Source organism: Falco biarmicus, chromosome 1, assembly GCF_023638135.1.
Source record: "Falco biarmicus isolate bFalBia1 chromosome 1, bFalBia1.pri, whole genome shotgun sequence".
Taxonomy (NCBI): domain Eukaryota; kingdom Metazoa; phylum Chordata; class Aves; order Falconiformes; family Falconidae; genus Falco; species Falco biarmicus.
The window spans coordinates 7,631,567-7,658,090 of record NC_079288.1 but is presented as its reverse complement, the minus strand read 5'-3'; the positions used below and the strand labels follow the sequence as shown (position 1 = coordinate 7,658,090).

General features: G+C 45.4%; 2 protein-coding genes across 2 annotated transcripts; both read left to right on the top strand.

Moving 5' to 3' along the window:
- Positions 1-975: 975 nt before the first annotated feature.
- Positions 976-8,812, top strand: SUMO2 (small ubiquitin like modifier 2). The gene is made up of 4 exons (XM_056347274.1): positions 976-1,172; positions 2,786-2,917; positions 6,033-6,104; positions 7,629-8,812. Exons 1-4 carry the CDS (start codon positions 1,152-1,154, stop codon positions 7,689-7,691), a joined length of 288 nt encoding a protein of 95 aa, XP_056203249.1. The 5' UTR covers positions 976-1,151; the 3' UTR covers positions 7,692-8,812.
- Positions 8,813-15,415: 6,603 nt separating this feature from the next.
- Positions 15,416-26,505, top strand: JPT1 (Jupiter microtubule associated homolog 1). Its single transcript, XM_056347414.1, has 5 exons — positions 15,416-15,628; positions 18,439-18,581; positions 19,220-19,317; positions 21,242-21,269; positions 25,526-26,505. The coding sequence occupies exons 1-5, from the start codon at positions 15,573-15,575 to the stop codon at positions 25,672-25,674; spliced, it is 474 nt and encodes a 157-aa protein (XP_056203389.1). The 5' UTR covers positions 15,416-15,572; the 3' UTR covers positions 25,675-26,505.
- Positions 26,506-26,524: the final 19 nt, after the last annotated feature.

Below are 26,524 nucleotides of genomic sequence, written 5' to 3'. Positions count from 1 at the left end.
TGCAGAGAAACTGTTGACGAACGATGGTGGCGGGTCTAACACTGATGGGAAAAGGCCCAGAAACTTTTGTGGGAACCCTGGAGTTCCTGAGGATTTCCTCCTTCGCTCCATTGGGATGAGCTTGAAGAAATCACATCACTAGTAGTATGTCCTTTTATTTAGGTATTACAGTTTTTGAGGTGCTGCATCACGCGCCCTTAGCTCGTTGAAAAAGCATGAGTAAACCTTGACTGCAATTGTTTTGATTGCATTCAAGATATGTTTTTCAGACGCAGCAGCGGCAGGGCAGGCCCCAGATCCCTCTGCCGACACTACATGTATTTCGGGGCAACCTCCCGCCTCACCTTCCTCAGGGGGAAGGTGGGGGGATTCAAAGTGCGGCGGATGGCTGTCAAACCTCGCCGACGTTATCAGCATCATCCGTAAAACAGCGAGGGCCGCGACCAAGGGGGGAAAAAACGTGTCAGGTCTGAGGAGGCCCAAGCGGTGGGCGAGGCGGAGGGGTCACCCACGGGGGAGCGCCAGGACAGGGCGCCGGCGGGGCGAGCGCAGCAGGCCCGAGAGCCAGGGCGGCCAGCAGGGCCCCTGGGTGAGAGGTGCCGAGGGGGCGGCGGCGCAGAGGCGGTCGGGCCGAGGCGGCGGAGGCCCCCTCCCGGGGCGGCGGGGAGGGGCGCTGCGGCCCGGCGGCCATTTTGAGGAGGACAATACCCGCCGCACGGCAGGGCCCGCTGCGCCCGGCGGGGCGGGGCGGGGCGCGCGCACGTAGCGCGGGCAGCGGCCGGGGCGCGCGCACGCTCCGCCTCCCGCCGCCGCGTTATGTAACGGCCGGGGCGCGCGCGCGCCCCTTCCCCCCCCGCCCCCCCCCCCTTCCCCCCGCCGCCCCGCCCCGTCCCCGCCCCGTCCCCAGCCGGCGGGGCCCAATGGGCGGCGGGGCCGCGCCGCGGGGGGGGGCGGGGGAGAGCCCGGCGGACGGGGCGGGCGCGCGCACGCACGGGGGCAAGGCGCGGCCCCGCGGCTGTGCGTGCGCGCTCCCTTCCCCCCCCCCCCGCCTTCCCCTCTCTCTCTCTCTCCTCTCTCCGCCGCCGCGCTCGGTCGTTTCCTCCCCCCCCTTTGTGAGGCGCTCGGAGTGGCCCGGACATCGCTGACTCGCCATGGCCGACGAGAAGCCCAAGGTGAGGCAGGCGCCCTCCCGCCCCCCCCCCGCCTCCCTCCCTCGCCCTCCCCCCGCCTCGCTTCGCCCCGCAGTCGGCGGGCGGCGAGGCCCCGGTCGCGGGCTCGGCCACCCAACGGCCTCGGCTGGGCCGCGCCGGCTTTGCGCGCCATTTTCCTGCGCACCCAGGCCGCGGCCGCCTTCCCGCCCCGCCGGGGGAGGGGGGGCCGGGGCCGCAGCCTCCCGGGGCGGGCGGAGGATCCCCGGGGAAGGGGGGGGGGGGGGGGGTGAGGGGGGGCGAATCCGGGCTCCCTTCCCGCCCTCCTCAGGGAGAGAGGCAGGTCCGGAGGCGGTTGCTGCCGTTGCCTTCCTCCTCCCGCTCCTCCTCGAGGGCCGGATCCGGCCTGCCCTGCGCGGCCAGCGGGGACTGGGGCGCAGCATCCCCGCTGGGGACGCGCCGGGGGCCGGGGCACCCGCCGGCCCCCTCCGTGCGGTGCTGGCAGCGCCGCGCTGGGCCCGGCCGCGGGCGGGGCGGGCATCGCTCCCTGCCCCTTTTGTGCTGCCCTGGCCGCGGGAGGGGCCGCCGGGGGGGGGCTCTGCGGGCGGGGGGGCTGCGCTCTCCAACAGCAGGAATTAAAAAAACAACCGCAGCGAAAAAAACCCCAACCACCACACAGCCAGCGAACGCCGCGCTGCTGCCGTGCCTTTCCCCCCCTTCTTCTCGCCCCCCCCCTCCCCCCCCCCCCCCCGCCCTTTTTAAACTCTGAAGGCGCCAGAACGGGCGGGCCGGTGTGCTGGAGCGCGGCGTGCAGGGATCTGTCACATGGCGGGGACCCGCAGCCCGGCCCGGGCCGCCTCTGCTGAGGGACACAAAGCTGAAACCGCAGCTGAGCACCTCGGGGGCAGGCGCTGCCCAGGGGCTGGGTGGCGCTGGATCATCTCTGCCCCTGCCGTGACACTCTGGATCGGAACAGCTGTGCAGTTGAAACTTGGGTCTCTGCAATCGCTGCATGTGGCTCTTAATGGAAGAGAGAGGATTGGACTGCTTATTGAAGAGCGTTTTTTTCTTAAAACGTTTTCTGAAAGAGAAAGCTTGGTTCTTTTCAGGTTTCGTCACCTTTTCAAATGCAGTCCTTTAAAATAGCTTGAAGTTTTCTTCATAAGTACCTCCACTAATATGAAAAAGTTTGAGGTACAGTAAGATAGAGACTTGCTAGTGGCTGAGGTTAGAGTTGTAAAGTAAATAACTTTATTCCTTTGATTTGGAACAGTAGTGTTCATTATTATCCTGCCCTTGATAGAAATAACTTTTCTTTAAATTTATTGTAAAACAGTTGGCCTAGTAACTCTTTGTTGCTACTTCGCATGTTAACCAATCTCAGGATTGACAACTAATATTAGTAGGGTTTGGGTTGTATTGGTTGTGGTTTTTTTGGTTTTTTTTAATGTGTGTGGAGTTTATTTTCAAATAAAAAGTATCGACCTCTGTTTCTTAATTCAAAGTTTCAAACTGGTAAACTGCTGTACTCCATCTCCTCCTTTTTGATGACCTGTTGCACTTCAGTAAAGTGTTAACTTACTGTTTCATACCTTTTTGAAAAGTGTTGCTTTTTTTTCTTTTTATTTCCTCAACAGGAAGGAGTGAAGACTGAAAACAATGATCACATTAATCTGAAGGTGGCAGGGCAAGATGGGTCTGTGGTGCAGTTTAAGATTAAGAGGCATACACCACTTAGTAAACTAATGAAAGCCTATTGTGAACGACAGGTATGGTTCTTGTATGATCATCAGGAGAACCGGTGTCTGGGGGAGAGGTGATCTCCGTAGAGATAGATTAAGACAGTAAAGTTTTAAAACTATGTAAATATGCAAGATGATAGAGACTTAACAAAAACTGATTGTGTTGTGGAGAGTGCATTGTTCTGTTCCAGAGTGGACTGACAGGGTTGTGACAGGAAACGAGTAAAAAAAAAAAATATGTGTTGTTATCTTTGTGAAGTCTGTGTCATAGGTATAGGCTGTTAACTCTACTGCTCGAAAATACCAGTATGGAAAGGGTGGGTTAGGAACCTACGGTATGAACTTAGGATAGAGAGCTGAGTGATAATCAGAGGTATTTTTATAACTCTTGAGTAAACTTCTTGGTCTGGTCATACTTCTTATTTACTAGCTTAGTATTACTGCATTGAGGTGAGAGAATATCAATGAGTATTTCAGGCTTTAAACGTGTCTAATGTCTAGCTTGAGAAGGTGCTTGTACTTTGAATGATGAGTCTTGTTTTTTCTCTTGTGGCCTGGTTGTCAAATTAATCCTCTGAGGGACAAAAAGAAAAATTAAATGTATTTTGCTGGTGTAGTGGCAACTGCAGCAAACCTACTAGGTTGCAGGCAGCTATTGCAAGCTTCAAAAACACCTCTGTAAGTGTAGAGCTATCTTACACTTTCTTTTGAGGCTTTTGATCAGGAAAATGTTGTCTCTGCTGTCTGTGATTGGTTTGTTGGTTTGTTTTTTTTCATAACTGCTTTTAAAAAGTTCCATCTCTACAAAAATGTTTGGTGAGGAAGATTGGTTTTATTTTTTCTTTAACAAATATTCAGCGATACCATTGACTACAATAAATTAAGTATAAAATATTGAGGTAACTATTTTGGAACCAAGGAAAATTAACTCTAAATCAGATATAGAGTGGTAAAACCTTTTTGGTTTACCCTTTGCCACAATAGGTAGTGATACGAATAAAGACAGAGAAAATAAGGTCTTAATGAATGTGTGAATACGTTCTTGCATGGGTGTTCTGGGGATAAATTAGGGAATGTTTCAAGCTGTGAGATCATTTTTCCTACAAACTCTTGTGACATTATACAAATCACTGTGTATTGCTTTTTCCAAACATAAAGTGAGTTACATCTTTTGGGGAGTTTGAAGGTTGGTTAATTATCTGTAAAGTCCTGGGAAAGATGATTTTAGAAGTACCATTTATAGTTCAGTTGCTTGGAAACAAAAGTATGATTCCAAAAATTTTCACCTAAATTTCTACTATTAAAAAAAAAAAGCAACAAAAGCCAGCAAAAAGCCCAAGTGTTAATTGGAGGGAAAAGAAGAATAAATCTTTAGAATGGGAGGCATTTTTTCTGATCCTGGTTTTAAGCTACTAGGTATCCAAAGGATATTTTTGTGGAGATGGACTCGTCTTTACATTTAATTTCTTAGGTGCTTACTTCTCCAACTTCGTTTAAAAGCATTTGTTCTGTGTGTCTCTAAAGTTAGATTTTGTTGGTGTTCCTAACTAGGCATACCCAATCTTAAACTGTGGACCTCAGATTTAATTTTGGAGAGGTGGAAGCTGGGGTATAGTAGAGAGTCTAGCAGCTTTAAAGAATGAAAAATGATGTATTGCGTGTAGTGGACCTAAAATGAAAGTAACTAAACCTTGAATGATACATTTAGAAGATCAAGACTATTTGCAATTATTGGGGGCGGGGCGGGGAATCATCCATGGAACATACTTGGGTTTTAGCGGATACTAATCTCACCAAGGTACAGTTCTTCACCATGTTTTCAGCAAGCGTTTATTCAGCTCATAAAGTTGTCAGGAACCTGCAAAAAATGACCACTTTTGGAATAGGAAACAGATATTTTAAGAAACACAATGTCAAAGAAAACTGCTCAAACCAAATGTTGCTGTGCAAAAATGTGTTGCTGCCATGACACTTAGCCACGTGATTTTCTTAAACGAGATGTTCTGAGGGAACACTGCAGAATCTTCATAGTTCACAGCAAAATGTCTTCTCTAGCATGACTGAAGTCTTACCAAAAAAAGTTTACTCGTGGTCTTTATTAAGCATTTTTCCTGACAAATTAACCTCTTGATAATAATTGCTACATTGTTTTCTTCTGTGTGTTACACCTGATCTTGCATGGCTAAATGGAGGCTGCTTTTCTAATGCAGAGGTGCCAAGGCAGCACCAAGCAATCCATTGGAAGTACTTCAAAATTAACTAGACTTGTATTTTTTTAGATACTCTGTAGAGAGAGTTGATGGAACTAGGAAAGAAGTAGATACCGGGGTTCTTGGTTCTGATGGTATCCTCAAACTTCATCTTCCTTTGCAGAATGTAGTGTACTGTAGAGTACCTTTTGAAAACTAACTTGTGAGTTTGAAGTTTATTAGTAGAAAGGATTGTTGCTCTAAAGTTTTTGAATCTGTTGGCTCAAGCAAGAATGAGTAGTCTTCTGAGGATGGAGGAGGTCAGCAGAATTACTATTCTGTGGTAGAAATGCTAGTTTGAAATACTATTCAGAAGTTTCTGGAAGTAAAAGGTTTTTTTAAAGTTCTAGCTGTGCATGGAAAAACTTTGATGCGTTGGTTTCTTGTTAATGGGAATTGAAGCACAAAAGTTACCGTTGCCTACGCTTTGCTGCTGCACTCTAATGGATGGTGGTTTAATCTCTGGAAAAAATGTTTTAGAATACCTTTGCTTTTTGGGAAGATCAAAAAGGAGTATTGAATATTACTGTTTGACATTTGTTACCCAAAGTATTGCATCTAGTTTTTAAATTAATTATTAAGAAGCACGATAAAAGTCTTGGCCATTGGGGTGAGGCTTGTGTACTAGAAATTGCTTTATTTTAACTTACAGTCAGTGGGGGCACTGTTGCTTCTCTTTAGTTATTGGACACAATGCAATTTTTAATATAAAACAGATTTGTAGTGAAACGCCTTAAAATGAGTGCATGAGGGGAGAATGAAAACTATATCTTGTATTATGAATGGTGGCTTTTAATGATCATGCTGCAATTCCAGTGACAAGTTTGAGAGAAAACTAGTGAGTACTTTTACACCAGACTTAACTCTCCGTTGTGTTACTTCTCTTTGTGCAGGGGTTGTCAATGAGGCAAATCAGATTCCGGTTCGATGGGCAACCAATTAATGAAACAGACACACCTGCACAGGTAAACAACAGAAGCAAGACTAAAGAACTGTATTTAAAATTTGCTGTGGGAGTTGGTGCTTCTGTTTCGTATAAAATACTTGTGTAATTGTATATATTATTGATAGAACTTGATCTTTTTTTACCGTTAGTTTGGTATAACTAGTTTAGAATTATTAGAAATGGAATCTAAGGCTTCTTGAGTGTTGTGAATAAGTCTGTATCACTGTAGTAATAAAAGAAGAAAATTAATTACAGTTTACAGAATGGTGTCTTATAAAGCTGTCAGTTCATTGAGTCAGAGTTCTGAGATAAGAATCTGTAAGTTAAGAATTGAGTTTTTCCTGAAATAATAGCTTTTTTAGATACATATATAAAAGCTTGCAGGATTTTATCAGTGATCCTGTTTGCAAACTTGTATTTGTAATATGAAAGTTATTTTCTATCGTTTGTAATTTGAAGCCCTGTTCAGCAACACAAAAATAAATAAATACTGTGAAGTTCAGGTTGTCTTAATTGGTTAAAACGAGGGTCATGCCAAGAACAGAATTGTTCACTGTGACTCTTGGAGTATTCTTCTGTACTGCTCCAAGTAGCTGCATGTAATCATCCTTTCCAAGTGATACAGGTTTATATGTTTTTCGGAACCACTTGTTATATAGAGTAAGGGCCTCCTGTTTTCAGAAGGTTTATGGTAGATCTGTTTTCTAAGCAGTTGCTCCAAAGAACCTGCCTCTTAGGGCCACAATCTATGCAACTTTTTAACTTGGAGTACTGATAATTGAGGCAACAGGGTGCTTTTCTCTCCATCCGTGTTATACTGTAGCTAAGGATCAGTCTATTTATAGCTGTGGCAAATGCCATAGACCAGTTTGATTTCCTGGAGCAGAAACTGAGACTGTTTAGAAATAATAACTTATATTAGTTACATTTCAGGAATATCAACTGTAAAAATTATGCTGAAAAAAGAGAATTGTATTAAGGAAGTATTGCTGTTTGTCAGTGGTGGTTTGTTACATAGTTGAACATGTAAAGTATTTTTAATGTTTTTGTGCTTGCTGATGCTTGGTTTTATTGCCTGGTTGGGCAAGGGGCCTTAATTACAGTCTGCTTTCTTTAGTGCTGTAGCTGAAGCCTTTTGCACGTTTGAACAACAGCAGCAAAGTGGAATTGTGGCAGTATTCTAAAGTAAACTGAGGAAGTAAATAGGAGAAAGAAGATGCAGTTGCAAAGTAGGCAACAGAATAAAAATATTATGAATGCTGATGTTTTCCATAGGAGTCATACAATGCCCCCTGAAGTTACACACTAGAATTCATTCTAGGACAACAGTTACCAACTGGCATTTGTTTTTCCATGCAATTTCTTTGCTTTTGAGTTACGGTGAAGTAGGTTAAATGTACAAAGTGATGATGATGATGGAGGGAGCAGGTCTGGTTAAGTTGCATAAAAAGTAAACATGAAGATAGGAAACTTAAGAACAACCCAGCCTGTAGTAGATACCTGAGAAGAGTTGAAAGCCTTTTTTCTTTCTTTTCTACTATAGTTGGAAATGGAGGATGAAGATACAATTGATGTGTTCCAGCAGCAAACAGGAGGAGTTTACTAAAAAAAAAAAACACACACAAAAAAGAACCTGCTACTTTCCGCTCCAGAACTGTGCTCCCACAGGCGACACATTCACAATTAGAAAAATGAGACTTGGTTCAGCCACATCCTGACTACTGCAGTATAGTTTTCTCTCTCCTCTCTCTGATTTTTTTTTTCCTATTCCTTCTATTGTACATAAAGTAACTGGTGTATGTGCACAGACATAATGCATATTTTTTTTAACTAAATGGCCAATGGTATGTTTTGATCAACATTTAATGGAGATGGGGTGGGAAAACAAACTGGTTCTGTGAAAATGCCCCTTTCTCCGTTAGTGGCATGCTCCTTCTACTTTTATCTTTATATTCCAGTAAGTTATTTTGCTCTCACTGTTTAAAAACAAAAACCTTGCATACCTTGTTTGATTGGATAATTTCAATGTTTTTTCTTTTATCATTGTAAAACCAAGGACAATTTTATAACTTTTTTGTACGTAGCTGTTACATGTAGAGCAATCTCTGTCTAAGTAGGGGTAAATTACTCTTAAAAAAAAAAAAAAAAAGATCCTAGATAGTTTTCCCTTCAAGTAAAGCGTCTTGTTGTTTAAATAAACTTCTTGTTTAAAATAACCAGTTTTCTTTATTTTTCTGTGGAGTAATAGTACTCAGTACTTGTATTTCTTTCTCTGCAGCGCTTTATGCTTCTCAGTTCTCAGCTTTCTCTGCGGTAAGTAAGCATAATCTCTCTTTTACAGTCAGAAGACTGTTGGAAAATGAAAGGCTTCCTTGAGACCTCTCAGTCAGTAGTTGAACTGGAAATAGGAGTCAGTATTCTCTTCTGATTTTTTTTTTTTTTTTTTTGGTGTGTGTATGTTCTTTTAAGCCAAAAATGTTTGATTAGGCAAACTGCAAAATACTGGACTAGTTACTAATGCCTTTGGGTTGAGCACTTTTTGTCAGTCTCCAATAGAAGCATCAGTATCGTTGTTACAGTAGCTTATTTAGAATTGTATTTTAATGCTTTTTGATGTAAACGCCATGTTAAGAAGAGCAAAGAATTTCATTAACCCTTCAGTTTACCGTGGTATCATATGGGAGATGCTTGGAAATGTAAAGCAAAAATAAAAACTTGAGTTCTGGTTTTGGGTGTATTTAGCTATGGTGGTGTAATTCCAAGCTCTGCTTTACCTTTGTGTTCCTGCTTGAAAGGGGAAGAGGCTTGAAGTGCTGAAGGGAGCTAGTGACAATGATGGTTTTTTTCCACAAGGCTGCTGTCACTGAGTTTTGTCATGGGGAAGTTCAGAGGTTGCGGTGACATTGGTGATTGACGTTCATGAAAAATTGTATACCTGTTTGCTCAACAGCCCCAAAGCATCCTCGGATGTCCTAGGAACGTTCTAATTAGTTCTGTGGTGTTTGCAGTAAGTTAATGGTCTTTTAGCAGAGCTCACTTTTTGGTGGTAGGTTTTGTAATAGTTAATTGAAGATGTGATTACTACATGCTAGGCCTGTGCCTCCTGGATCTGGAAATTCTTTAACTTTGTGGCAAAATGATGGGTCTGTGCATTTAGCTGATGGAAAATGATCTGTTTCGTTTCTGTCACGATTTTAACACATCTGGTTTTTCATTAATTACATCTAGCAGAGACAGAAGAAAAATAGCGTCTGTTTTTGCAGTTACTTTTGACTGTGTAGCTGAAGAATGTACCTCTACTGTATGTTACTGTTTTAATTCTAGGAAGTTCTACTGCTAAGAAGATTATTCCTTATTCTGGTACGTATTTTGTAGACTTCTGTGGTATATTGCAAGGTTGGAATTCCCTCTTGTGAACAAATGGTTTCATATCCAAACTCTCAGAGGCCTGGAAAAAACTTTGGGGCCGGGGGGGGTTATATTTCAACATTTCTCAAAAGTTAGACATGGAATACATTGCTCTGGCTTTAGATTATCTGGCTTTTAACCTGGCTAGACTTCCAATAACAGTGTATAAAATTCTTTCAGCTTGATGTCATGCCAAGACTTTTCCCAGGAGAAAGCTGTCTTTATCTTGTTAGGCCAAAAAAGATGTTTGGACCTGCTTTACTTTCTGAAGAAAATAGAAAGGGTTTTTTTTCAGCCCAGGTTAAGACTGTGGGGCTCAAAACTCCCTGTTGTATCTTGTCTACTTTTTTTTTTTTTTTCTTTCCTGAGGCCATGTAAGTCAAGTGACAGGTACTGAACAACATGCTTTCAAAAACAAGGTTTTAATTTCCTGAATTGGTAGAGTGGTACTTCATCTGTCATGAACTTACATGCAGAATTCCAAGTTTGGTCCTCGTATTTCCAAAATAATTCCTCTAACAGTGCTGAATGGTGTTTATATAAGGTGGTGAGTGCAGTCAAAAACTGCTAAAATAGTCTTTTCTGAGAGGTGTTTTGTTGATTAGATAAAAATCAAGAAACTGTCTTAAAGAACTTAAGTGACTTAGTTCCTCAAGAGCCTCAAAACTTTTACTTTCATTAGCCCAGCGAACTGAAGCGGGCTGGCACATTCTGATACGTATTTGTGTACGCAGCAATGCAGAAATACTAACCTGTTTTTTAAAAACAATTGTTTTGGAACTAGTCTTGCAAATTCTCCTTATGACAGAAGTGGTTGCTTGTCAGTCCTGCTCCTCTGTTGCTAAAGAATTTACGTGTTGATTCCTGTTTGCTGGGACCTGTGTGGTTTTACTGTGACAACCTCTGCACTAAGAAAGGTGCTGCTAGGGTTGATGGTTCGGAAGTGGTATGAAGTACAGGGATATAGACAATTTGGATCAAATTATTTGTAGTTTGCTCTAGCTGTTTGGCCTGGCTTTATATGTAACAGTTCTCATGTTCAGGCTGCTGGCTTAATGGGCTACTAAATCTCCGTGTGTCAGAGAATACAGGAAAGCTGGGCAAAGAGGTCACGCTAGGCAGGAGGCGAGTTTTTTGTGTTTATTAAACAGCTGGGATCTTTCAAAAGCCTGGGCAAATTATATTATTATCCACAATTTTCAAATAATCTAAAGTGATATTAGCTAAATATACCTCTGATGTTTATTTAAATGAAAAAGGGGAGTAAGTCATAGTTGGATACGATACTCTGGCAAGTTCTTGTGGATGAGAAGACCTTGCCTTTCGCATATGCTGGGTCTTTAGTCCTTCAGAGAGGTTCAGTTCTGTTGTGAATTGGACACTACCAGTTATTTCAAAAGATGCAACCGAAATTAATTGTTTCAGGCACCTAAAGTAAGGCATTTTTACTGGGGGGCGGGGAGGGGGGGGGGTGAGAATAATGACAGATTGAAAGCCCAGCTCATTGTGGTGGGACCCTTGGTTAACAGGTGGAAATAGGTGCCTTAGTTCAGCTGCGCGGAGGGGATAATGCCTGTTTAATAGGGCTCTGGTGAGGATCGATACTAAGTGGCCTGAGCTGCTGGTTCAAAAGGGGTGCTGGGAGTGCAAGGCTGCTCTGAAACAGAATATGCTATGCTGCCTGGAGTGTAAGGGAATACTCCCAGGTGGTAATATGAGATTCTTAATGCTGGCATATGGAGGTGTTCTTAACAAAAGAAAAATCCCTGAAGTAGCGCCAAGATAATTGCTGCTTCGAGATAACTGCAATATTAAAACGGATACAGCATCTCTGCAAAGGTTATGGTCAAAGCGAGATTATTTTTTCTTGCAAGAATATTCCTTTTTAGTACCTGCGCTTCATTACTTCCGAGTCAGTGTAATGCAAGTGCTGCTGTTTATCTGTTGGATGCTGGTTCTATTGTGACTGTTACTGCAACATTAATGAAAAGGCATAATGTGGCTGGCTCAAAGAATACTTTTTATGCTTCGGCAAGTTGGAAAGAACTGAATTTCTAAGGAATAGCAATTTGTTTTCAAAGCTAAAAATGAGGAAGTGGATGCTTCCTTAATCATCATCTATGAAATTGAAAGTGAACAATAAATGGAAGGATTTTTGTTAGGGTTTTAAGGTTGCGGCCTCTTCTCGGTACACTTGTATCAGCTGGTGTGACAGACTGTTGTGGAATACTAAAAGACAACCTAAAAGCATTTAAATAACTTGAATTATTCTTAATTATGTTACCACTGTAACTAATACATTTCATTCTCTGGATTATTAAGGTTTGTTCGTTCTGGCTGTTAAGCAGTTGCTAAACTGAATGTGTTCTGATAGTAAATAATTTAATCCTTGAACTTAGCTTGCTTTTTTGTACTTAGTGTCAGAATGAACTGGTAGTACTGCACTTCTTCCTGGTGGTTAGGATGAGAATGAATAGGAGATGGAGGACTGGATTTTGGTCCCTGTTCTCAGTTTTTGGTTGGCCTTCAAGGTGCTTAATTACAGAGGTTTCCTGGTTTCTGCACTAGTAGCATGGGACTAATGGTCTTACTCTTGATGTGGAGATGCTGGGAGTCCCAGGTGGTGTTTATGAAGTGGTTTGGGTCTGTGACAGGAAGAGTTTTTTCCCTGTTGCTAAAGAATTTCAGGTTATGCAGCGGGGGTGAGACAGGGCTGGTGGCGCTCGGAAAGAAGCAGCTCGCTGTCAGCGGAGATCCTAGAGGTGATGAGGGTCAGTGGGGCGCTGCAGAAAGCGCTGAAGTGCATGAGTTTGAGGAGCAGCAGTGGGAGTGGGGCCTATGGGAAGAGCTGTACAGTTTAACAATTAATGCTGATATGAGGATGACACTGGAGTGCTGGGAAAAGACTAATACTGCAGAAGCCCAAATAAACAGTAAAATAAGTTGTTACCCCTTAGGAAAGGAATATTCTCCAGAGGGGGACATGAACGCATTTATGATGAATTTTGTGCTGGTTTTGGTGGCTTAGATCCCCCACCCCACCCCGCCACCTTTCAGCATCCAGTCCATAGATCTCATTAAAGCACATCTGATGCCCTGCAAGGGGTCTTGAAGGATCACTTGACTAAGAAAACTTACAGTTTAAGCGAACTTGGATGAGGCAAAAGTGGAATGAAAGGAGCTCTTTGAGGACTTGACTTCCCCTTCCAGTGATGTTTGTCTTTTTTTCCGTTAAGGAACAATGCTTTGGAATAAACTGCCAGACTTTGTAATGCTGGATGTCCAGGCAAGAACAGCAGCACGAATTGGCTTTTTATGTTGTTCAGAACTACATCTCGGCAGCTTTGAGAGGAGTCTGGATGCTGTGATTCAAGCTTCTTTCCCAAACAGCAACTTACTGTTACGAACTTCACCTGAAGATATAGAGAGGCACCAGAGCAACTTTCGCAACTCTTACTGACTACAGCATCTGCTCGGTAGGACAAACCATTGAACCTGTAGGACATCAGCCTTCCACTGAACTTCTGCCATGCAAGGTCTTTGACAGCTGCAAATCCAGCTGTAACAGGGATTATTTATTAGCTCATGCTTACTTTTTACCTTCAATTATTACATGGTGCTTACTTTTTACCTTTAGCTGTCAAGAGTTGGGGGCAGAAGTCTGAGTCAAAACACCTTTTTTTTTTTTTTTTTTTTTTTTTGTATGATGTGCTTGCAATAAAGAATGCTTTTTGTGACTGTGTAAGTAGCAGAGACTGGCATGCAGAAGAAACCCTTGGTCATGGGAGGATGACCAAGCTGAGGCTTTTCTCAAACCAATGGTATCTCCTCTTGCCTAAGCCTTGCATTTCCTGGAGTCTTGTTCAGACTTCCAGATGCTTTTTGCATTCATTGCCGGTTGAATTTCAACAACAGGTGGAATTGTTTGGTGTCTGAGTTTTTCAAACAGCTGCTGAGAATTGTTCTGGTCGGATGTCATTATCCAAGAAGGATCGTAAGCTCAGTTTCTGTAGCTATCTTCATAAATCCCTTCATCTTGTTATGGGTAAATAATTGGCAAAGCAGCTTTTATTTAAAGACTATCCTGCAGTCAGGACTGTCCAAGAGATCAGTGGAGTCCCTTGGAAATACTGGACGTTTAGAACTTTAAAGCTGTGCGTTAAAACTAGCTTTGTCAGAGGGAACAGGTTTTTCTTCATCCTGACTTTAAAAAATGGCTCCATATGTCTCAGGGGTACAAATTTAAGAGTCAAATCCTGTGGGTTTGAATAAAAAGCATTCGGATGACAAAGTGCTTTGCAAGTTCCTGAGTGAGCAGATGCTTACCTGTATGCAAGTAGGTATCATTTGACTTCTTAATGCCCAAGCCTAAGGGATAATAGAATTAAAACAACTGTGTCATGTTACTTAAAGTTTCCCTTTAATTTACCTCTAGAATGATGTGATGGCAACACAGTTCCCTGGGGACCTGAATAGTGGTTGGGGCTTTATTTTTTTTAAATAAGATTTTTTTATAAAAGATCCTAGATCAGAAAAACTAAAATACTATTGTCCTGTTTGTGTATTTTTAGCAGTCCACCTCTTTCCTGAGCTGTGTTGATACTGAGGCTGGTGCTAATTTGGACACTTGACACCTCATGTACACATGAAGTAAAGTAGCACAAACAAAGCTTGTATTTTCCAGACCAAAACCCTTTATTTTCTATGGAAAAGTGTTTTGGGGGTCCTAAGTGCTGTTATTAGTGCAGACTGGGAGGGATGGATAAAACAGACATGGGGTTTTCATTCCCCTTTCTACTTGTTTTATGCAAATACTAATTCAAATACCATTTGCAGTAGGAGGGCCTGATATATTAATTTTGGAGTAAAAGTTGGCGGTGATCAGGGAGGCATCTGTGTGTCTGGAAGTTGCAGGGAGTTGACGGAGGTCCCAGTCACCACATCAAAGATGAATGTGACAGGTCAACAGCCAGCATCTGGTAATGTGAGTTTTGTGCTGGCGGTCGGTGGAAGATGAACGGCAGAAGCGTGCAGGCTCATGCTTTGAAGCCAGGTGAGCAGTGTTGCTGGGCTTTGTACTCCACCTGCCATAGAGGTTCTGGGACTCGCACAGTTGTCATGGAAAAATCCACTGCTTCAACATCCTCCGATACTGTTAATTATGTTATTCTGCCATGTTTTTTGAGGTGACAGCACTTCACGCCAGCCCCGTGCGTCTCTGCAGGCCGCTGGCTGTCTCTACCCTTGTTGGAGCCAACCTCTAACACCACAGCAGCCTTGTGCGAACACCTTCAGCACCTGGACGGCCTCTGTGTTGTTCATCCACGTGTTTTGGAGTTGCACCACGATGGGGAGTTGCACCAGGAGGTGCTCTGAGGCGGCCCCCAGGCTGGGCCAGGCCACACTACCCCCAGCATAGCCTGAGGGAGCAGAGCTCGGCTGAGCCGTGTGCCTGGGGTGGGCGTCGGTGGCCTGATGGTACTCGAGGTGATGTCCTTAGGGGTGGCTTTGGGGACAGGCGGGGCGGAAGGGGGGCGCTGGGGGAGGGGGCGGCGGGGCTCGGTCCCCCGCCCGAGCTCCCCAGCAGCGCGGCCGCCCCTCCCGGGCGCCTCGGCCACAAGGGAGACGCCGGGGACTTTTGTCTCGCCTCATGTACGGCTGAGCCAATGGCAGCGCACCTGGTGTGAGCGACAGGCCGCCCGCTAATCAGCCACAAAGGGTGCCACCGCCCAGGCGCAGCCAATCGGCGTAGAGCAGACGTATTGCTTCGCCAATGAGCTTTTACGGATCGGGCCAGGCGCCTCAGAATAGACAATGAGGCGGGCCCAAATGTAGAGTGGCAGGGCGCCGTCGAATAGAAGCTCGGGATTGGTTTTGAACCGTCCTATGAGAAGGCCGCCGAGGGGCGGACCCCGACGTGGGTATAAAAGGCGCGGCCGGTGCGGGCGGTGGCTGCAGTTGTCACCGGCAGCAGCAGGGGTAGGCAGGGGGCGGGTGCTCCGTTCCCGGGACTGTCGCTCCCCGCTGGCCTCTCCACGGAGCCCTTTCCCCTGCGCCCATCTCCTCCATCCCTGCCGCCATGACCACCACGACCACCTTTTCGGGCATGGACCCCAGTGGCAGGAACAGCTCCAGGTCCGCCGGGGGGCCCTTGGGACCGTCAGGACGGTGGGGCTGAGGGTGCCCGCGGCGGGGCCGCCCCTTCTGCCTCCGCCTCGGGGCCTGGGGGCGCGGCCGGGGCTGCCCGCAGCGGCTCTGGGGGATGGCGGGCGCCGGCCGGGTCGGAGCTCGGTGGGTGCCGTTTGCCGGCGGGCGGCGGCCGCACCCACCCGGGGACAGCGGGGAGGCGAACCCGCCGCGCTCCCACCGGGGGTGGGGGGTGGCTGTGGCCGTACCCTGCCGCAGCTGCCCGGGGGAATGGGGGTGGGAGCTGGCGAGACCCCCCCCCGGGGTGCGCGTGTGCGTCCCTGCCTCGCTAACAAAGAGGGGAGGCGACTCCCCGCCTCGCTGCGCGGCCGCGCAGCCACAATGCGGGGGCGGGGGGGCCCGCACCCCTGCACCCCCCTCCCCCGGCCGCCCCCCCCCCCGCCCCGGCCCCGCGGTGGCGGAGCCGGCCTTGCCCCGCGGCCTGGCGGAGCGGCCCCGGGCTGCCGCCTTCTGGGTGGGGCCGGGCGGCTCCATTGTTTGCGCTCCGCGGCCGGGGTCGCGGCCCCCCGGCTCCCTCCCGTGCTGCCCCCGGTTCGGCCCGGGCCCTGCCCAGCGGCGGCCGCGCCGCGGAGCTGCTTCCAGGGGGCTGGGGGGGGGGGGGAGGGGGGGGGGAGCTGCCGCCGCCGCCGCCGCCGGTCTGGGAACAAAGAGAACTCCGGTTCGGCGGGGGACGCGCGGCGCTGGGGCACCCGCGGCTGTGCGGGAGCAGGGCTGGCTGCGGGGTCGGGGGGTTTCTCGGGCAGGCTGTGCCCTGGCGGAGCGGGGGCTCCCTGCCCGCACCCCGCCTTGTGGGGCGCGTTGGCAAAGCCAGGAAGAGCCGCCCCCCCCCCCCCCATCCCCCCCATTCCCAGGGGCGCTGCCCGGCGGGGTGCGCTCACATCGCCGGGTGTCGCGAAGTTAAACGCCGTAACGTGCATCAGAGCCCATCGCCTGGCGGAGAGAGGCTTCACGAAAAACCTGTCAGCTTTTAACCCGGTCTGGCAAGTGGGATTATTCCTTTTAACAGTTCGGGTGACGGCTTGCCTGCCTTCCAGTTGTCTCTCCTGTTAATTTCATTAAGACTGGCAGTGGAAACTGTTGTGCCGTTAGGAGAGCGCTGGTTTCACTGCTCTGCTAAAATAAAGGTGATGTGAGATGTGGGAACAAGCCCTCCTTTGGGCAGGGGGGCCTTCAAATTAATAACTGCAACAGATGTAACTAAGAAAATAAATCTTTTATACGGGGGCGTTTTCTCTGGAGAAAAAAGGATGGGGGAGTGATTCAATGATATCTCTTAATTCAGAAAGGAGACAAAGCATGTCGGAAGTGTTCTTGGATTCTTAAAACATACTACAATCTCCTGGGATCCTCCCATCAGCAGCTGAGCATTAGTGATTAGAACTTTGGAGAAGAATTTTGTAAGGAAAAGTAGTTTGCTGTTGAAGTAACACCAAATATCCATGCCGTGTCCCTTTGTGAGTTTTTCTTGCCGTTGTCGTGTTTGAGCTCGGTAGGCTGGAGAAGCATTTTTGTGTTGCGTCTGAAATGTCATAGGCACAAAATCTCAAAAGATCTTAATGCTCTGACCAATGGTGATGACATTGTAGAATCAGACACGTTCTTTGTGTTGAATTCCTAGGCTTGGTGCGTTAACAAGCTGCGTACTGTTTTCGGTTGCAAAGTTTTAAGTTGATTAAATGATTTGTAAAGAAGAGGAAGCGTGCACCATCCCTATCTTGTTCTGGTCTCCATTTCAGAGCCCTGGATATCTTAAAAGCCCAGTTCTGTTGGTGGACTTGCATCTCTCTGGGGGTTGTGACAGTTGTCATACGGCCTGACACATTTTTGTTCTCCTGGCTTTTGTCTGGCTTCTCCAGCTAATACGTTGCCTTTGAAAAGATGTCATGCTTAAGAAAATAAGATAAAGGAATTTACATGTAAAGATTCATTTTGCTGCTGCTGTTAATTCTGGTTGATTTCTGCAAGTTGGAAAGCAGACCACAATCTAGCTTGTGAAGTATTGACCAGGCTTCTTTTTGTGTCTGTCTAATGCAAGGTTGTTAGATTTAGGTTATAGATCCGGAGCTTTGTACACGTGTCTCTCCTAATAATAGCCTAACTTAAAACTGTTTAAATGCCCCTTTTAAGTCTAGTCCAGTAGCATGCTGCGGACTTGGGGGGGGGGGTTAAAATGAAACAAATCTAGGTAAAGGCTGCAGCCCCCAGTCATCGGTGGTGCAACCAATACTTTGGCTCATATGCCAAACTTCAGTCTTTGCTGTGCTGACAGTTTGAAGGTTAATGTTAGCCTTCACGGGGTTCTCTTTTAAAAAGCTTGATTTTTGACATGCCGGCATACTTTTTTTTTTTTTAATTTAATTGGCTCAGACCAAAGACTGGTAGCAGCAGGTCTTGTTGACACCGAATGAATGAAGCAAGGGCACAAGTAGAGTGCCGGAGTATTTTATTTTTGTAAGTGTCACTGAAGAGAAGAGTAGTGGAGATCCAGCGCCTGGATTGAATGCTGGCAGCCAGCTTACCTTTACAGTTCAGCTTACGCACTGAAGACGTGATGGTCTGTGTCATTTGTTAAAAGCCAATGGATAATGGAGTCTGTTTGGGTGGAATTTAGCCTGTGTGACTGCCCATGACAAGAGCCAGCGATGATCTCTTGGCTTATTAGTCTTATATAGTTTTATATGTTGGAGTGCGGCATGGTAATGGTACGTGCAAGGTTGTAAAGCTGACTTTCTCTGCAGAGTGCTGCGTCCTCCTGGCGGTGGGTCCAACTTTTCCTTGGGTTTTGATGAACCAAAAGAACAACCTGTGCGAAGGAACAAAATGGCATCCAGCATCTTTGGAACTCCTGAAGAAAACCCACCTTCCTGGGCTAAGTCATCGGGTAAGAACGGAGTGCTTTGTTTCCAGATCTGCTGACATGCATTAATTTTTTTTTTTTTTTTTTTTTTTTGCATCGGCTCAGTGTGCAAACCAGAGTTTCCCTCCTACTTGGTAGTTTAGGGCTGTACATGATGTGTGCTTGCATATGGGATTATTTTACTTCTCATTTTTAATTGCTTCCAGAGGGGTTTTTTTTATGCAAGTCTTGGGCATAGATGTTGCAAGTAGAGAACTGTATTTTGGATGCTGTTTCTCAAAGTTAATCAAGTCACCGTAAGGTGCACTTGTGTCTCAGTATTTGGAGTAGCACTGATTGGTCTTGATTATTCAGAGGAAATTTAGATTTGTGTTGTACTTGCAGCTGGGATTAAGCTTCCATTTCTGCAGAGCACTGCCAGTATGGATGGCCTTAGGACCTTAGCTTCCATCTGTTTAAATGACACCCTCAACTGCATGAGATGCTGTTGAAAGACAGTAATTTGTGAGTTATTATCTAAAGGACTAGGACTTCTTAGAATAGTAAAGCTTTAATCTAAAAAAAACCCCCAAAAACCCAAATCACACACACAACCCCCTGACTGATCTGCTTTCCCAGTAAGTTTATCTTGCAACCTGATTACGATCAATCTCTGCTTGTAGGGACTAAGCCAGGTGACATCAGAGACGACTGTGAATCATCTGGCCCACAAAGAAGAAACTCGACTGATGCAAACTGTGGAGACTTTGTAGATCCCAAGGTCAGTAACTGTGAAGAGCCTGATAATGGGACAATTCACTCTGTGTTCACTGATGTTCACGTAGTTGGAAGCATTGCAGGATTTGAAGCCTTGTTCTCGAATCTGTTCTTTTCCTGAAGTTTCTCTTTTCCACATGATAGTCTTAGAGTACGTTGCTGAAGGGCTGGATTTTTCAGAAAGTACGTTGCTGAAGGGCTGGATTTTTCAGAAAGGACCGCTTTCTAGAGCTCTTACCTCTTCTTACTGATACAGTAATAAAGTTGTATGAAATGTAGCTTCAGTCATGTCTGTAATTGTGTGTTTGAACAAATTTTACGAAGAATAGTTACCTACAGCAAACCGTGGATCTGGCAAAGGACGTGGTTTCACATCCCAACGAGCGCTTGCCGCAATAGCATGAGTACTTGTTTTATTTCTGTTACTGTCTTCGGTAATACCATCATTATTTTCTATATAAACTTTCTACTTGGTAGCAACATGGAGCATGTTTGTAGTGTTAAGGTGGGATTTGCTAGATGTGCGATTACATTTCATGGCAAAAACCAGAATGAAGAGTAGTAATAGCTCTGAACTGAGAAAACCAGGAACCTAAGGTAGGCTGCGCTTGCAGAAGCAAGTTCCAGAGGGAAAATAAGAAACCTTGCTCCTGAAAGGTCTCCAGCTTTAGGTTTTCTGAAAAGAGCTGGGCAGGTAAGTTGCTGATCACCAATGCTGTGGCAGAGATACTTTTGCCTCATGGGTTACAAACAGTGAGTTTTAATTTGATAATTGGCATCAATCATCGCAACCCATTTTTGTTATTAATAGGCACTTTGAGCCACAAAACTATTCTTTGTTGCAGAAAATGCCTTGTTCCAATTTAGCAAGTATAAGATTAAATTTATAGCTGCTGCCACAGAAAACAAAAATAAACTGTTTAGTCTAATTCTGTTTTCTACTTAATTGTATTAATTAACTGTGGTTCTCAGCTTTGCAAACAGATTCTTCCAATGTGGAATATTTTAATTTTATGCAGTAGTTGCAGCTACAAACAGCAGAAGCTGGAGCTAGCGTACTGTAGCCCAGTCTGAGATTTAAGATGATATATTGTGTGAGTTTCTGTGCATTTATATCCTGATGACTGTGGTTTCAGTATGTAATTAACAATGTTAAATCTGTGAAAGCTGATAAAACCTCATGCCATTGAGGAGCCTTGGCTGCTGCTGGAAGATTTTTCTGTATCTGTGTCAAGTTGCAGCCTGTGAACAGATTCAGTCTGAAAAGAATGTTTAGCTGTTCATGTAGTGAAGGAAAGTTTTATCGGCAACATTGCAGAAAACTGGGTAGAACAAATGCTCTGGGCCTTGCTGACAGATAAATGTTTGGTGTTGGGAAAAGTTGCTTAGTGGAAAGGAGAGGACACTGAACTATTGCCAGTTGCTTTTTCAGCATAACTTCCTTGTCTCTACTGCTCAGCAGTTACAATGTTCTGGTTACTGTCACTGCTGCCTCACGTAGGATGCTGTCTATGACAGAGCGCTCCTGCCCACCCACGTCCTTCACAGTGTGGGAATAACAAGTATGTCACACATTAGAGGTCATCAGGATTACTTCAGTATTATCTGTCTCAACTTTTAGAAGTATGTTAGGTAAACAAACAGCTGATGAAATTATATTAGTCACTCTGTAAGGATTGGTGCTTACAAACCCACAACATTAATCTGCAGAAATATGCACGCAGAACCCGCCGTGCCGCTGATGTCTGTCCCTAAGAGCCTGTTGCTGGTCTAAAAGTGCTTCCTTGGGTCTGTCACGTGGAAAGTGCTGCTGGATAGAGCAGTGTGCCCAGCACCCTGGTCATAACACGGATTATTGAGTATCCTCTCGATGGAAGAAGAAAATACATTGTGAAATGTGAGACATAACTTGTTTCTCTCTCTTCTAGGGAGGAGATGGTGGTGTTGAGACTTTTGGTGAGTAACTCCTTCGGACTCTTCTAGTGAAAACCTTTTGCAGTTAGGTAATTTTGAAATGGAAGAGGAGAGAGAGACGGCTTGGGGTTGTCCCTTGAACCCATCGAATCAATGGAGTGACCCGACTGCCTCAGTGGAAGTGTGGAAATGGAATGAGATGGTGGAGTGCCTGTTGGTCATCAGGTTAAAAATCAGAACAGGCCTGTTCGTTGATTTTGTCCACAGCAGTTGGTGTCAAGATTTGAGTACTAGAAGGCAAGGTGGATACCCTTTCACAGAGTTCAGTGATGGAGAGACTATCCTGCTGTTGTAGTAGCTTGTATTTAAATAGTACGGCCAACTTAAATAGTTTTAGTTTAGCAATTTGCTTCTTTCCTATTGCCTTCTCATACAGCAAACACTACATTCAGAGAAATAATGAAAACCAGCTACTGCATCTGCCAGTGTCTGCATTAACTAGCTTTTAAGTTTCTGTTGCCTTTTAAATGCTGATTATTGCCAAGGAAGTTCATATGCATACTGCAAATTTCACCTTAAACAGAGGCATTTCCTCTAGCAGCATGCATGTTAACCTTGAAGCCTTTTTTCTAGCTCTGAGGCTGGAAGTCTCTCCTTTGTAAGATTCACCTGAAGAATAGCTTACTTCCTGATGAGAGGAATGTGTTTTGTTGACTGGCTGCTTTCTAAGTGCTACTTTCAACACCCAAGAGTTGTGGGGGATCACTAAAGCCATTAGCAGTTCCATGGCTTGAAAAGACTTCTGCCGGGAGGGTGAGAGTTTTTTTCCAGAATGTTTTAACTACCTTTAAGTGGTATCTGTCCCCAAAGTAAGTCTTGCTTCTTGAGCAGGCTGCTTCTAATCAAACGGGAGAGGCTTTTTTAGTATTTCTTTCCTGTGTCTGTCTGATCTTCATTAGCACTGTAGGCATCTAGAGTTTGTCTCAAGTGGGAGGATGTGGTTTGGTAGTGGAAGCAAAACTGATCTAAGGGCTCTGCTGCTGCTTCTGGTGTTTAAGCCGGCTCACCAGGGGTTCGGATGAGAAGCCCGCAAGCAGTGGTGGGAGATGGGATGGGATGGGAGGAGGTTGAAATAGGGCTGCCTGGGCTAGCAACAGCTGGCTGAAATGAAACTGAGTACAAAGTGATACTCCTGACACTTAGAAAAAGTTCACATTTCACAGCTGTCGTATTTGTTGACTTTTGGTTTGTTTCTGGTAGGTGGCAGCGAAGGAGGTTCTTACCAAATACCAAGTAAATGTATGCTGGGAAGTGTTTGGGTTTTTTTATAAAGTGTTACTGGAAAGAAACTGGCATTGTTTCCTGTTGTGGCCATGTCTATTAGATTTTTGAAGATGGTCAAGATGAAATAAAAATGACAGGCAATGGTTTGAATGTTAAACTTCTGCTGATGGTTCTTGGGAAGGTTCATGCTTCCTGGAAATGATGTCTGTGGCAGGTACCTGAGAATCTTGATGGACTGTTAAATTAATTTCTACCGTTGATAGCTTTGGGTATCCTTGCTTAATGGAGCACAGAGTCTTGTTGAGCTAGCTGTGTCACTCCACCACTTGATGTTCCTGCTGTGTGAGCTGGTGAACATCCCACTTGCCGTACGTGTGATTTTGTACTCTTTATGTTGTAGAGCTGTCTCTGGGATTTGAAAGGGGCCAAATGAATATACCCCCAAGTAAAAACTGTTTACAAGTTCGTTCACAGCATAACTAGATTCTTCATGGGTTCCTATAATTAAATTATAGGAATTCTTCTGAATTTGGGAACTGTTTTCTGTATGTAACTGATTATAAAACTCCAGGTAGGTGTCAGGTGGGGTGTGCATACTTACTAATCGTGCCTTTCTAGGGGAAGAAAATGTGTTCCTTTTGCAGCAGTGTTCCTGCTGCCTGTTTGGAAGCTGTAGTTCCCTTCTGTGCGTCAGTTTCTGATGGCTTGCAGTATACTCGGTAGGAGACTTTCAGATGATACACTTTAACATTTGATCTGGTCCTGTTGGATTTACCGCTTCAGTTACTAGGTTGGCAAACTGACCTATAGCTTGATGATGTGGGAAGTACTAATTGTGTGTTACCAGCTGGCTACATCAGCCTCTAAACGCTATAGAAACTTCCCCCAAAGTCTCCTGTGATAATAATTCTTGTTTCTTTTGTGATTCAGTGGGCACCGTGTGCTTAATGAACGTGGCTAGTTAAGGAGAACTAGACAGCACACTTATTGACAGACTTTACATGGTACACAGGAAGGTGGAGCCTGGCATTTGGTGGACAGACCGTCACTGTGAGCACTGCGCAGTGCTCAGGCTGCGCTGCGGGCACGGACAGCGGAGCGTTCAGCGCCGTACGAGCAGCGGGCACGGCCACGGTTGTTCTCGGCTTGCTGAGTAAGCAGGCAGCAGCACACACGAGCTACAGAATCTTCAAGTTTAAAACTTCCTATTAACTGCTTGGTTCAGATGTGCCTGTGGGTTAATGAATACAGCGGGGAATCTATATGGTAGGTTATTTCTGGATGCATGGAGGCTATACTGAGCTGCTGGAGTTCTTCGAGCTTATTATAAGCATGGATACAGGGAGTTCAGTGGACATGAGTGGGCTTTCAGCATTTCTGACAATTCTACTTCATAGATTATTTTTTCAAAAAATTGAGTTGCCACAGGACCAGAGGAAAGCTCCTCCTGTGGTATATGAAGGGTAGGGCTTAGTGATTGCTTTCCAGGTTGGAAGAATGAGCCATGTGAAGTGATGCTGGGGCTAGTTTCATTCAGTGTCTTCATCAGTGACCTGGAAAAGGCAATGAACAGTGAAGTCTCCAATTTTGTTGGCGATATTAACTCTTTCCAATAGTCAAATTGTGCTGACAGTGAGAAAAATCTCGGCCAGCAGGACTCAATAAGGTAGGCAGCTAAAAATGTGGCAGGATAATCTTTGTGTAAGTATGAAGTAATGCATCTAGGGGAAGAAGAAACCCAACTGAACACCTAAACCATGCCAGCTGAGCTCTGTGCAGCAGTTCGCTCCCAGGATCTGCCTTGAGTCTCCCTACTGAAAGTTCTCTGAAATGTTTGGAGGCGCCAGCAAAATATTGAACATAATCGGGGAGCGAGTGGGAAACAAGACGTGGTTTTGCCTCTGTAAACAATGATATACCCACATCTTCAGTTGTGTATACAGTCCGTTAAATGTAAAGACCAGAAGGTTGTAGTGGAGGTGAGCAAGGGGCAGGGGAAGGCAGAGGGGTGCAGTAGCTGCCTTACGGGGAGAGGCTAAAATGAAGAGGAGGTTGGGGGAGAGGGAAATACGATCAAGATTTACTAAATCGTGAAGGTGGTGGTGAAGGTAGATGTGCAGCTGTTCCCCGAGTCCTCCAAACCCAGAACTAGTGATCATTAGTGATACCAAGGGGGCTGTTAAACATGTGAAGTACATCTTCACAGAGCTGGTGGGGTGAAGGTCTGCTTCCCTCACCCCCCCGCCAGCTACCAGGGGGCTGCTTGGTGCTGCTTTGGGCTTTCGGCTCAGAACCGATTGCATTCATCTATAAAAATGCGAGATGCTAATGTACTTGCTGTGCTCGTTAATTAGTTGTCAGTAAAGCAGATACATTAGTTATTTGGGACAGTATCTAAAGTGCTTCCTGTGAAGAATTCCTTCTGTGTCCTGTCTTCGTTTGTGGTTGTTCAGAAGTATTTAAAGTAGATGAAACCTACCACGTGCTTTCCAGGGAGCGTGCGGCCGGAGCCTTCCCGTGCATGGCTGTTCCCTCCTCTGTTCTGTGTGGAGCCTCCGAAGTGTGTGTCAGATGCTCTTCCCTCCAGTTACGAAATTGGGGATGTAGTTTGAGCTCTTAATTACAAGCACTGGTGCTTCTGTGACTTGGTTTCCAGCACCTGCTCAGACTTGAGTTGCAATTGTCATAATCCTATGCTGATTAATAACACGCACAAGGCTTAAGACTTAAGCTGCTTGTCAATTGGAAAAAAAAATTAGTATGTTGCTGGAGTCCCTGAATAGCAGCTGAGTGAATGTGGCTCTCGAATGCCTGGAACAGAACTGTTAAGGCATCGGAGTTCTGGAAAAACACTTCAGAGGGCTCAGGTCTGTCCTGCGAGCAGGTTACAGCAGCGCTGAGCGTGTCTGTAAGCCTGGGGAAAACATACAGGAGTTGATCTTCTGTCTAAGCCAGCGAAACATCTGGCTTTCATCATCCACATCAAACACTTTTAAAAGCTTCTTTTCTTCTAGAAAACACTGAGGCTGATGTAGAAGCTGCCCCAGGTCAGAATGAAGAAAAATCCCTGCCTGCTGCACCTGTTCCTAGCCCAGTAGCACCAGCACCTGCACCGTCCAGGAGAAATCCACCCGGTGGCAAGTCCAGCCTAGTCCTCGGTTAAACCTTTCCCTCCCCGACTGTTTTGAACTCGTGTCTGTTTCTTTCCCCCATGCTTGTGAACTGCACAACTTGAGCCTGACTGTACATCTCGAATTTCTTTCATTAAAAAAGAAGCACTTTATGTACTCCATCTTTTTTTGAGATCAAGGGGTTTTTTTCCCCACTTCTGTCCTGTGTTTCCCCCAGATCTGCTGGAAGTGACATGAGTGTTTTCTAGTGATAGACTTGAGGGAAAGCTTTATGAAGTATCGTAATGTAATTCAAAGGAGCGTAGCTTGGTTCTAAGTGTGCTTAGAGGGTTTTTGTACTGAGATTTTTTTAGAACCCCTTAGCTTTACAAGGATCTAGAATCCTGGTTAAACAGGCCAGCAAACAATCAGCAAGAGCAGCCCCTTACCTCACATGTGGGATTTGGGGATCTGAAAGGCTTCATTGACTGCATGTGGTAAATGCCTCGAGCCCTGCTGTGCCATATAAATCATGAAGTGGTTAGTGTACACCATGCTGCCTTGAAAAAAAAAAAAATAATAAAAAAAAATCTTGATACTGGACTACTATGAAGCAGGGTATGTGCCAAATAGAGGGCTGATGACCAGAGCTGCCTGGCCTGATGCTAGGAGGTGATTTATTCAGACTTTATTCAGTAAAGGTGGAGTGGATCATATAAATAAATAAAAATTACAGGGCATTTTTTTTACAACTGACTCAATGCTGTGCATGATCATGCTGGTGCTTGACCATGAGGTGAAAAAAATCTCATCCTTTAAAGTGTGTGTTGTAATTTCACAAAGCTGGACTGTTGCTTATAAGTAAATAATATAGAAATTTTGAAGCAGTGTTTCCTGTGTGGG